Source organism: Trypanosoma grayi (genome assembly GCF_000691245.1).
Source record: "Trypanosoma grayi strain ANR4 Tgr_584_V1, whole genome shotgun sequence".
Lineage (NCBI taxonomy): Eukaryota > Euglenozoa > Kinetoplastea > Trypanosomatida > Trypanosomatidae > Trypanosoma > Trypanosoma grayi.
The window spans coordinates 1-11,034 of NW_008826203.1; the positions used below are offsets into that span (position 1 = coordinate 1).

An 11,034-nucleotide genomic window follows, 5' to 3' on the forward strand; every position below is an offset into this window, starting at 1 on the left:
CTGCTCGCTGCGCGCAGTCACAGCCGTCGTCAGAAGCAGCAGCAGCAGTGTCGTAATCAAGGGAATCAGCAGGTCATGTGCCTTCCTTTCTTTACAGCAGCGCTCAGCTCCCATCACCCCGCTTCCTTCAACAACAATAAAAACCTTCATGGGAAATGTCAGAAAGCACGGAAGGGGAACGACACGCTGCGCATAGCAGGCCCGAAGTGTGCGGCGATCGCACAGTGAAAACGCACACACAGGTCCCAAAACCTCAATAAAACCCACAAAGGATCCGTCGCCCAAAAGGTTCAAAACGAGAATTCATCCTCTGCAAGTTAGCCAAATCATGCCAACCACCATAGAACGATCGAACTCAGCGAAAAAAAGACCTAGACAACCGTTCCACATCGTTGAGAGCATGGTTGGCACAGTAGTACTCGTGCGTTACAGCATCTGGCACGGCATCCTTCCCATCGGTCATGCCGGCACCCCTGTCCAACCCCTTAAGCAGATCATCAATCACCTCCAGACGGCGTCTATGAAGTTCAAGCCCTACAGGATGAACTTCACACACAGTTGTTGCACCACATCCAAATCGATCATCAGAAACAGACAAAACTGGAACCATATCCACACCCCACAAAAGCAAATCCGTCCGTCCACACATAAACGTGTCATCTACAGACGTCGACGCCCACCACTCAGCAGTGTTGGGGAAAAGGTGCGCCTCAGTGTTGAACACCCACCCCACATGACTTGCTGCACTGCCGCTGTCCCATGTGTCAGCGCAGTACGACGGGAAACCACCACGAATCTTTCCCTGCAAGTGCACCGTGTTGCACTCGTCGAACAGAAGGTAAAGATATTTCAGCGTCTCCGCAAGCATGAAGCTCTCCATCGAGTCATCGTGCAATTCATCGCGGTGCGGGTACTCCACATTATTCAATGTGGAGAACCCATACGGAGTACGCATGCGCAGGTTGATTGCCATCGCCAGCTCCCTTCCCATCACGAGGTACGCAGGATCGCGAGTCGCACGGTACAGCATGTACAGGGACTCCACATGCTCCGGGCGCTGTGGGTAGCGTCGTCCCCAACTTCCAATACGCCCCGTGGCCAAACAGAAGCTCTCAGGCAAACCTCCAAGGTGCTTGAAGATGCTGTGGATCGGCCAGCTGCTTTCCACAGCCTCTGTGTGATGGCCGCCGAGAAGCAGGTTGCCCGGAAAAAAAGATGACAGCGATTCATGGGTGGTCCGTGTTCGCCTACCGCTCCCCATTTCGACCGCAAGCAGCATGCCACCTTTTCGCACGTAACGGTTGACTGCGCGCACAGAGCGCTCGAAGCGCTCCCAGTCACCAATATCTCCGGACATACTGTGTGACTTGATGTAGTACTCAATCGCGCTATCGATCTCGCCACCTACATGAGATTCAGTCAGTCGCCATCGACCAGTCTCGATGTCAATGTGACTCCCCATCAAGCCGGTGCTGGGGTCTCGGGCAGCGAACAGCGCCTCCGAGGCACGCCGGGCAGCACGTTCATATCGGTCGTCACCAGTGGCCGCAGACAATGCAGTCAGCTCCACCAGAAATGTGCCACCAACAGCAGTACATGTCATGGTTGTCTCCGTTGGGCTCACACCACGACGAAGGTTGATTGCCCCATAAGGGATCCCCGTGGCTGTGTGGAAGCTTGGGAGGATACGGTCCCCGAGGTCCGCGGCCAGCCGCACGAGCCCGCCTGTGTAGTTGTGCTCGGTGGCCACAACTTCTACCACGCCCTCTTCGTACATGAAGTGGGCAGCAAGGAGGCCGCCGATGGCTCGGATCGCCGTCTCGAACACAGACACGGAGACGTCGATGTCGAAGTTCACATTGTCTTCAACCCACTTCGCATAACGGCGGAACTCCGCATGGAGGCCGGAGACCGCCAGTGTGTCGAGAGCATCGATGAGTGTCCAGCCGTATCCGCCCATGGTATCCTTACCCGTCCCGCTCACGGCGCACAGCTCGTCCTTGGGGAAAGCGTACTTCATGTAGGAGTCAAAGGCGTGGGCAATCATCTCCCGCACGTACGGTCGCATCTCAGCCTGGATGGGGTGCAGAGCGTCGGCGGAACGCCACGCACTGTCGGTACTTTCCTTAGTGCCACCCACCCCCGCACCCGGCTGCTCGCTGCGCGCAGTCACAGCCGTCGTCAGAAGCAGCAGCAGCAGTGTCGTAATCAAGGGGATTACGGGGCTTGAACTAACGTTCATTCCTGGGTGTTTGCTCTAAAGCGGTAAACAAATAAAAGACATTTATGCATTTGTCTTTTGAAGCGTTTGTGAAAAGACACGTTCGAGTGCAATGTCTTGGAGAGGGTAATGGAGGGAAATCACCCGTCGGTGTGGAGATGAAATAATAGAGAAGCTTGACACTCATGATAAACACAAGTACATTTCCCTCATCATTTCTTGTCGGCGGTGTAATGGGATAGTAAAGAAGGAGTGCCGTCCGTTACTCGCGCAAGTTTGCGTATTCGTGCGAGAACGAGAGCCTTACTTCTCGTGACATTGAGTTTCTGTGCCTCGTGGTGAAGTATAGATGACCTCGATAGTCGTGGATTCACGCTGTTTCCAGCTTCTTTGAGCACTAGTGGTAAAAATTCACCTCCCGAAGGTTGTGGAGTCACGTCTGCCTCTTGGAACTCGGACTCACTGCTCACCAACACTGCGGTAACAACAGGGTCGTCAGGAGGCGTCAGCTGCAACGACTCATTGTCGGCACCGTGTCGTGTTTTCATTCCTCCCATTTCTTTGGGCGTGAGTCGAGTAGCGTCAATTACTGGAATACTTGAACCTTCTTTAATCGAACAGTCAAGGAGAGACGATCGGCCTCCACTGCTCAAAACGACCGTGCCGTGCGACCCTCCCACATGACTCTGAAGGGGAATTCGTGCTACTTCATTCTTTTGCTTGAGAATCAGCTGAGCGCCAGCCCCACACTCAGCACGAAGAGCAGTCTCTCTTCCATTATTGCCTCTTTGGAGAATTTCTTTCGAAGCGCCTGAAATTCGGTGGGCACGTGCAGCAGACGAAATACTCACCGCAGCTTGCCGCTGCAGCTTTGACGCATGGTCTTCCAAGGCAGCTGTCGAGTAGTCATCGTTTCGGGTACGATGCTCAGAGTTTGTTCCTACTGCATAACACTCATCCATGCCCATACCCTCCTCCCATGAGCGGTTTAACAGGCACTCAGCCCGCGCAAGGAGAGATGCATTCACACTGTGTGTTAATCGAGGTGTCAAGGCTTCCATCAAGCCACCTTTCCCTGAAGCTTGTGTTTTGTGTGACTGCACAACGCTCGGCATCATTTGGAAATCCGCAGTTTGCACCAGGTGATTCAGCACTTGGTGCGTTTTCGATAAGAGGGCTGCCTGAGCCATTTCATGGGCCTTTATATCTAAGCCCAGCTGGCGCAGCAACGCTGGGTTCAACTCATATGAGCAAGTCTGGCTGTCATGGCCGACCTTTAGCGACGAACTGACAGTCATTTGCTGTGCAAGTTGTCCTTCCATGTTTGCCTGTAATTCGCTTGACTTTAGTTTCAACTCCGAAATACGGTGTGACTCTTCCTCTAGCAACCGACTGATATTTTCCTGTCCAAGTTGCACTGCTACAAGACGTTGAATCCGTCGCTTTCGCAGCGCCCTCCGCTGCGATGCGGCGTCCAACGTCAATGCACTCTCTCGCTCCACGTCATTCCGCAGTTGCTGCAAGCCCCGTTCCATCAAAGATAGACTGTCACCCGCCTCATTCATGTCACTCTTTAGTAGTGACAAGAGGAGGATAATAGTGTCTTTTTCATAATTGTCTTTCTCAACCAGTTTAGCATCCGTGAGTCTTGAAAGCATTTCCGCCAAGGTGCCCCCACAGGTGGACTGTATGGCTTTCCATGTACGCCAGAGGTCATTCGTCGTTTGCCGAAGTTCCAGGACAACATCCGCAGGTTTGCAGAACTCGCAAAGCGTACGGTAGATGCGCCGGCAATGTCGATTATGTGCGAGCCACTGCGCACTGCACAATCGATTGACGCTTTGGTGAAACGAGTCGGCCTCCTCACGCGAAGAGACATGTGAATCCGCTTGAGCATCCGTCAGAGCTCTCAGAAGATCATCTGCAGCATCACACATTCTTTCTCGTCCTGCAACCAATCATAGGCAAAGGGAAAGGGTATTAAAATAAACTGTTGAAAGAAAGAAGAGGACATCACACACAGAGAGAAGCACAAACACAGACACCCACACAGACGCACGTGCGTACAGCCACGCTTCTCAGCCCGTTCCATCAACAAAGTATTGCTTATGAACATTCAGAGCCTGGTTTAGACCAGATATTCAGAATACAGGATACTAAGACGCTTGTTTCATCATCGTTATTTTTTTTTTGTCTTCGCATTCTACTGGGAGAATGTCAATGTGAGATTTGATTGTCCTTCAACATAGAATAGCCCACAGTTGCTTTCGCAGCGTTTTTTTTTTATGCAAGAAGGTTTTATAAAAGATAGAACCGAACCGCAGAAGTCCTTTGCTCATGTAATCCACCGTTTGGGGGATTATCTATGAATCGAGTTTCGCAACTTTCTTTTTCGTCTTGTCTCATTCAATCATGATCAGGCCTCGCAGAGCCTCCTAGTTCTTTCTTTTTCTCTTCTTCCGAATAAGATGGAGGAAGCGAAGCAAAAGCTAGAATTTGTAGGTAAGATCAAAAACCAATTTCCGGAGGTTGCCCTAAATGGCTTAGCAGACAACCTCAGGTCAACTTCAACATGGCAAACAGCATTATTCACCCATGTCCGGAACGACTATAAAAAGCAGTCGCGTTTCATTTAGGTCGTCAACCCTTTATCATACAAGGTGTTACCCATATGTACTCCATTGCATTTTCTTTTGTCCGCGCATCACAGTACCATTGAGCATCATCTTAATTCATAAACTTTCGCACCACTCTAAATAGCACCCGGACGCCTTGTTATTAAGTGCTAAGATGTCTTCGCATTGATCAACAGGAGGGTTATCGCGCATTTCGAAGAAGGATAACGGAGGGACGCGTGCCCTTAGCACATCTTCGTCAAGCTTTCCCTCAACACCCAGCAAGTCAGCGAGGGTCAAGTATATGTCCAAGTGGGTAGAGATACGGCTGGTGCGCTTCTTCAAATTGCGCTGTGCCGATCCTACCTCTTGCCCCTTCAAGCGGTCGACACGGGAGAGAACATCAGGGTGTAGTATCATACCAGCAAATGGCAAAGCCCGCTCCAGCTTGCCAGGTGCAGTAAGCTCGTAATAAGGGCCCATGTGGTTGCCGTGGTCAGACAGCACCACGAGGATGTTAGAAGGGTCGTCGAAGAAGTGGAGTTCCGTCCGCAGCTCCTCAAGGAAAGCTGTGAGGGCGCCATCAACGAGGTACAGCACCCCATGGGTTCCCTCGTGGCCCTCAACCAAGTGTGACACGTCAAAGAAGAAGTCTGCATCGTCCAGTATGGGGAATAAGTTACTTTCAGAAAAGTCTTTCGCCTGGCGCTGTCGGCGGCGAAAAGATAACCGTCTCTTCAAAAGCGCACGTGTGTAATTCAAAACGTACTCATGAACGTACTGCTGGCCAATGCACCGTTTCAAGATGCTGTTGCCACCCTGGAAATTACCCTCAAGAGCAGAGTACTGTAGATGACAGAAAGGACCAAACGTGTGATAATCGACGTCATCAGCGTATGGCTCACCGAACCCGGCGCTGTAGTTCTTTTCTTTTAAGATCGACGTCATCAGATCAAAGCAGTCTCCAATTGTGTAGGAGGTGCTAAAACGGTCACCATAACGTTCTTTCACCAAGTGAAATAGACTTTTATGGAGAGATCCAGATTTTTCGTGTTCCTTCATCAAATGTGGCACCCGGCCAGTGAGAAGTGGGACAAAATTTGCCTCCGTACTATGTGAGAGTGTTGTGGCTCCCTTTGCTTCCACAAAAATGTGTGGTTTCATATCGTCGTCTCGGATTTTTTGGAGCCACTTGCTGAACTTTGGCAAGGAACGCAACACCTCCTGGCGGCTCACTGCATCAAGGACTAGCACAAGAACGCTGGCCGGAGGCTGTGGCTGAGCATTACCTGTAGTATTTGCACTCATATCAGTTTTCGAACGTTTCCGAGGTGGTGGAAACATGTGATACTCTTCGTAATCAGTGAAGGGACAGTAAACCCCGTAAGCTCCGCTATCTCCCAATGGAATCTGCCATACATCTTGTGTAGGCCAATTTGCACGAATCACTCGTTCCTGTTTGGTTCGTGGCTTCCGCCGCACTAGATTTAAAGCTGAAGGAAGAACTTCTACAGATTGAATGAGACCAGAGTGGTCACGGTTGACACGAACACCCATAGACTTGTGAGTTTCCTCATCAGTGCCATAACGCGCCTCCATTATGCGGTGCCACGCAAGACTATTATTCTGAACCTTGGGAAGAACTTCTGGACCATTATTGAGTTCACTACGCTCCGGGCGCTCACGATAAATAGCCGGTTTCTCACCTCCATCTGGGCAAAATGGCAAGACAACCAGAACGGCCTCATCCTCATCCATAAATGAAATTTTGTTCACGCCACATTGATCACTCCCGCTATATGCGTTCAGCAGTCTACGATGGGTATACTCTGGAATCACCCATCCATTCGCAGCGCTAGACATCAATCGTTTCCCTTCAAATCCACAAAAGTCCACATAATCGCCCAGCATACCAACCTCCAGCAAGCGCTTTGCACCACCTTGAAAATGTCCTGGCAAAGTCGACGCTAGCAGCATAAATAATATGATGCCAACAAGAACAACATAACGTACTCTGAGCCGCAGTGCTCCACCATAGGTGGGATATTGATTCTTCTTACGGCGGTCCAGAAACCAGCGACATCCTGAAAAACTGCATTTTGTACTCAGCACCACATTACATCCACAAAAAAACATTATGACGTCAGACGTCACACGGGCCAACATTATCATAAGTTCTTGGGTCTGACGGTGATGGTTAGGTACTGTCAGGTGAACCAATAAATGTACAGTTATGATAGCTGTACATGCAGCAGCGAAACACGTCCACAAAAATTTTTTATGCGTTGTGGTAAGCATATCCCTTCCCCGTAGAGTAACAGGGACAAAGAGGATGGCATACGCCGCGACATCAAACGCAACAGAGGAAACCTCTTTTCCTATTCGCACAGACATGGGGACACCGCGCACGTACCGCAACATTTGTAATATCATTGACCAGGACGTAAGTATCAGCACTACACCACCCAGTATACGCACTACCGGCTCGGCCCACAACATGTCAAGCCACAACAGCGCTCCAGCACAATGTCAGTTTTTTTTTCGGCACCCACTACGGTAAAATAAAAAAATGTTCCTCTATTCCTAAAGTAAGCAATTCGATGAAGGAAGCAGAAAAGGTAGTCAGGAGGACAAAAGTCAAATTGATTCACCGGAAAAGCGTATTTATATAACCATTTACTGACGCAACTATTAAATAAGGGTGTTATCCTACTCAAATAAATATCACCACACGTCCCTACGACGGGGAGAGTACTGAGAGTATTCTTGTCATAAGTGGCGAGGCGGCCGTCACCACCCCACTTCCCTCTCCAACCCCACTCCTGCATCGCAGAAGGGCGTCTTGGAGTACCTCTAATGTCTGCCATAATTTGTCTCTCTCCTCTAGCAGAACCCCGAGTTGTTCTAAAGAGATTATTGGGGCTTTACTGGGTAAAAACTCTTCAGCAAGACATCGCTCGTCGGCAGGAGGGTCACAATCTGCATTTTGGCTTGCCGTCAGGCACCGCTGGTGCCTTCTGTGAGCCGCAAGGGCAAGCGCCTCGTAAGTCTCTACGTCCTGCCTCAAATCATCTAGCAAAGCGTAATGATCATGAGGCACAGTAAATGACGATTGCCGTGTGTTTTCAGAGAACGGAATATGCGAGCCAACAGATCTGCCATCAGATTTAGAAACCTGAACAGGAGTAAGCTTTTGACGTTTTCCTGTTACCTTTGAGTGTGTCACCTGGGAATCAGGTGGTGTTTCGATACTTTCCTTCAACACGATCCCTGGCATGTCCTGTACCCTAGGGGAGGAAGCAAGTTGTGTGGCCTGCTCCGCGTTACATGTTCTATTGTTTTCGAGTCCTTTCCAGTTTGGCACGGTGTTACTCTTCTTTTCAGAATCCTTTACTTGGTCACGTGCCACTCCCAAATCATCCGGTTCAATATATTTTTGCCGAACCATCTTTCGTTGTAGCTTCATGGCCCTTGTCATCCGCACCCCTTCCACACATCCAACCTCTCCGGAGCTATTTGCACGTCTCTCTAAAGCCTTCTTCGAATATGTGTTCAACATCTTGGCCATAAATTGAAACATCCATCTTAGAAGTAAAATATGTTCCTGAAGTTTTCCTGTTGCTAAACGTGACGCATCCAACTCCAAGGAAAACTCTGGTGGGACACACACCCGAAGCATTAGTTGTAAGGTTTGCATGTTCTTCTCACACTGGTCACGCTCCCGCATGCTGTCCAAAGAAGGATCCTGATTTGTGCATGTTGCCAACGTCACATCCCACTCAATGCGACCAAGGAGTTGAGTGGCACGTTTTGCGCGAACTTGCGCAGCATGTGCCTCTGGTATGCCGAGAGCTGCGCAGTTCTCTGCCACACGGCTAGCAGCAGCATCAATGATGGTGCAATAGGCCACGCCGTCTCGCAGAGACTCAACACTCGGGTACTCTGCGGAGCAAACACTGTTAATCCATAATAATAGTTCCCCTCGTCCGGAAGGATGTACCGTCGTCGAAGTGCTAGGCATCAACTGTTTTTAGTTTCGATCTCGAATTGGGTCTTTTCATTCAGTTTGTATTTCTTTGTGAACTTTCCAATGAGAGGGAAAGCACCAACAAAAAACTCTTTTGTTTGTGAAGGGGAGGGACTCTACAGTGCACTACAATGCAGCATGGCAACACGTGAAAATACAACAGAATGGGATAATTTGGGCAGAGTACCTTGTTCACACACGGCGGATCTGATTTCCATTTAAAGCTAAAGTGGAACACACATTATCATATTAGTCACCATAGCTGTAACAAAAACAAAAACTCGACTTTCTCGCATCCCATCTCAAATGGTATCATCCATACCAACGAGACGTTAAACAAGAACAGAATAATCATCACGAAGATTACCTCACAAGAAAAATAAAAAAACAGAAAAAACGACAAAAAAAGAAGGGACACTGTCAACTCTCATCATTGCAGTTATCTTGGTCCTTTAAATGCTTATCGACTCCACCTGCTGTACTTGTTCTTCTCGTGTCATCAAGTACTGTCACAGCCACCGTGTTGAACCCCTCCTCGTGAGGGTCGTTAATGATATCATTTTCATCATTCTTTACCTGGGGTGTCACAATGATGGACTCACCCCTTAGCTTACCCAAAAGGTAGCTGGCAGTGTCGCCACCAAATAGGCTTGCATTTGGTATTTGTATCGATTCTTCACTGCGTTGCACCGGCATCATGGACTTCCCCACTGTTAAGTCTCGTGGCATCCACGTAGCCTCATTGTGCTTTTCGCGGTCCATTTGGTGTCTTTTTGGTTCTTCAGTCATAGGTAATCGGTAAGACCGTCCAATTACATGCAAAATGCTTAATCTCCAAAGCATGTCCCACACTTCAGGAGCAGGACATGTCAGTCAATCCAATCCAAACAACTTACCACCTCCTCCACATACTACACCACTCCGCTCTGCCGACATTTGAGGTCCCTGTTATGCCAATAAACAGAGCTTCAGCTAGTCCTAGAGCACCATGGACGCTGGAGACATCAAGCGCACCTTCAATGCGCAATTTGTATTTGAGTGAAAATATAGAAGGGTGTACGAATATGGCAATAAGCAGAGTACAAATAATAGCGGTAAGAACTGCATTATAGCCAGAAGTAGGAGTGATACCCGCCAAACCTGCAATGATACCATTCACCGCCAGAAACAGGCTCCCTTTCTTCATTTGCCACATATGGGGGAAAAGCCAGGGCAAACGACTGCTGCCACTTGGGAATTCATTATGGCGTAAACAGCGCTTGTTCCACCCTGGGGAGGACTACCTCCAATGATCCCGAGCCAGCCCGTCCAGAGCCTAGTTGCACCGATGCAAGCAAGAAGAAGGAACAAATAGGGAGTCTCTCCCCATGAATATGAAAGCCTTACCGGCGCCCCAATACAGCAGCGCATACCAACTATAAAGCCTCGGCGGTTGCATGAATAACTATGTCCTCAGCCATGTCTTGCGCAATTATCAGGTGCAGCCAGCCTGCAGAAGCCCAAATCCAATGTGAAACAAAAACGTACACAACGACCCTCCACAGAAGTGTCAAGAGCAAAGGAAAAAGACCGGAAAGCCAGCCGCTCTTCATAGGTATCAGTCGCAAAAAGTGATGTAAATGTCGCAAGCATTATTTGACAACAAAAAAATGCGAATAGCACCTCCGGGAAAAAAAATTCCAACATGGCCATAGTTGTACCCCAAATTCATCATAAAAGCATGCTCAAAGGCGACGATGGTACCTTTCCCTGCAGCGGACCTACAGGTCGTAAAGGAGAGCCCAACGACCATCCATAGTGCTGATAGCGTAGCATGTCTACCAAATACTTGCTCACAGATTCAAGATGTATTTTTGGAGCGCAGAACACCTAATTCAAAAACGAAACCAAACCAGGCACTATTCCCAAGAGAAGGACCAACACAACTAACACCCATGAAATGTTGTTGCCTTATGGTTTGCCACCTTCCGCTGGAGTCGAGCCAGTGGACATGAAGAGTATAGTAAAGCCTAACCTTTTAACGAACCTCCTCTTGCGAGGAAGAAAAATGGCCAAGCAACCAAAAGTTTGACGTAAACACGGCCCAGTTCATTTGGCCACCGAGACCCGGCCAAAACCGCGGAACCCACGACCACACCACCGCTTTCCCCGGCCCCGCCCCAGCACCGGCC

At 49.3% G+C, this 11,034-nt stretch overlaps 6 protein-coding genes across 6 annotated transcripts; all 6 read right to left on the reverse strand.

Moving 5' to 3' along the window:
• Positions 1-355: 355 nt before the first annotated feature.
• On the reverse strand, positions 356-2,242 carry DQ04_05841000 (mannosyl-oligosaccharide 1,2-alpha-mannosidase IB; the record flags this gene model as incomplete). Its single annotated transcript, XM_009314400.1, has 1 exon — positions 356-2,242. One exon carries the CDS (start codon positions 2,240-2,242, stop codon positions 356-358), a length of 1,887 nt encoding a protein of 628 aa, XP_009312675.1.
• A 191-nt stretch (positions 2,243-2,433) lies between these two features.
• Positions 2,434-4,158, reverse strand: DQ04_05841010 (hypothetical protein; the record flags this gene model as incomplete). Its single annotated transcript, XM_009314401.1, has 1 exon — positions 2,434-4,158. One exon carries the CDS (start codon positions 4,156-4,158, stop codon positions 2,434-2,436), a length of 1,725 nt encoding a protein of 574 aa, XP_009312676.1.
• A 795-nt stretch (positions 4,159-4,953) lies between these two features.
• On the reverse strand, positions 4,954-7,335 carry DQ04_05841020 (hypothetical protein; the record flags this gene model as incomplete). Its single annotated transcript, XM_009314402.1, has 1 exon — positions 4,954-7,335. One exon carries the CDS (start codon positions 7,333-7,335, stop codon positions 4,954-4,956), a length of 2,382 nt encoding a protein of 793 aa, XP_009312677.1.
• Positions 7,336-7,573: 238 nt separating this feature from the next.
• DQ04_05841030 (hypothetical protein) lies at positions 7,574-8,857 on the reverse strand (the record flags this gene model as incomplete). The annotated part of the gene is made up of 1 exon (XM_009314403.1): positions 7,574-8,857. The coding sequence occupies one exon, from the start codon at positions 8,855-8,857 to the stop codon at positions 7,574-7,576; it is 1,284 nt and encodes a 427-aa protein (XP_009312678.1).
• Positions 8,858-9,283: 426 nt separating this feature from the next.
• Positions 9,284-9,625, reverse strand: DQ04_05841040 (ammonium transporter; the record flags this gene model as incomplete). Its single annotated transcript, XM_009314404.1, has 1 exon — positions 9,284-9,625. One exon carries the CDS (start codon positions 9,623-9,625, stop codon positions 9,284-9,286), a length of 342 nt encoding a protein of 113 aa, XP_009312679.1.
• Positions 9,626-9,755: 130 nt separating this feature from the next.
• DQ04_05841050 (ammonium transporter) lies at positions 9,756-10,058 on the reverse strand (the record flags this gene model as incomplete). The annotated part of the gene is made up of 1 exon (XM_009314405.1): positions 9,756-10,058. The coding sequence occupies one exon, from the start codon at positions 10,056-10,058 to the stop codon at positions 9,756-9,758; it is 303 nt and encodes a 100-aa protein (XP_009312680.1).
• Between the last annotated feature and the right edge of the window lie 976 nt (positions 10,059-11,034).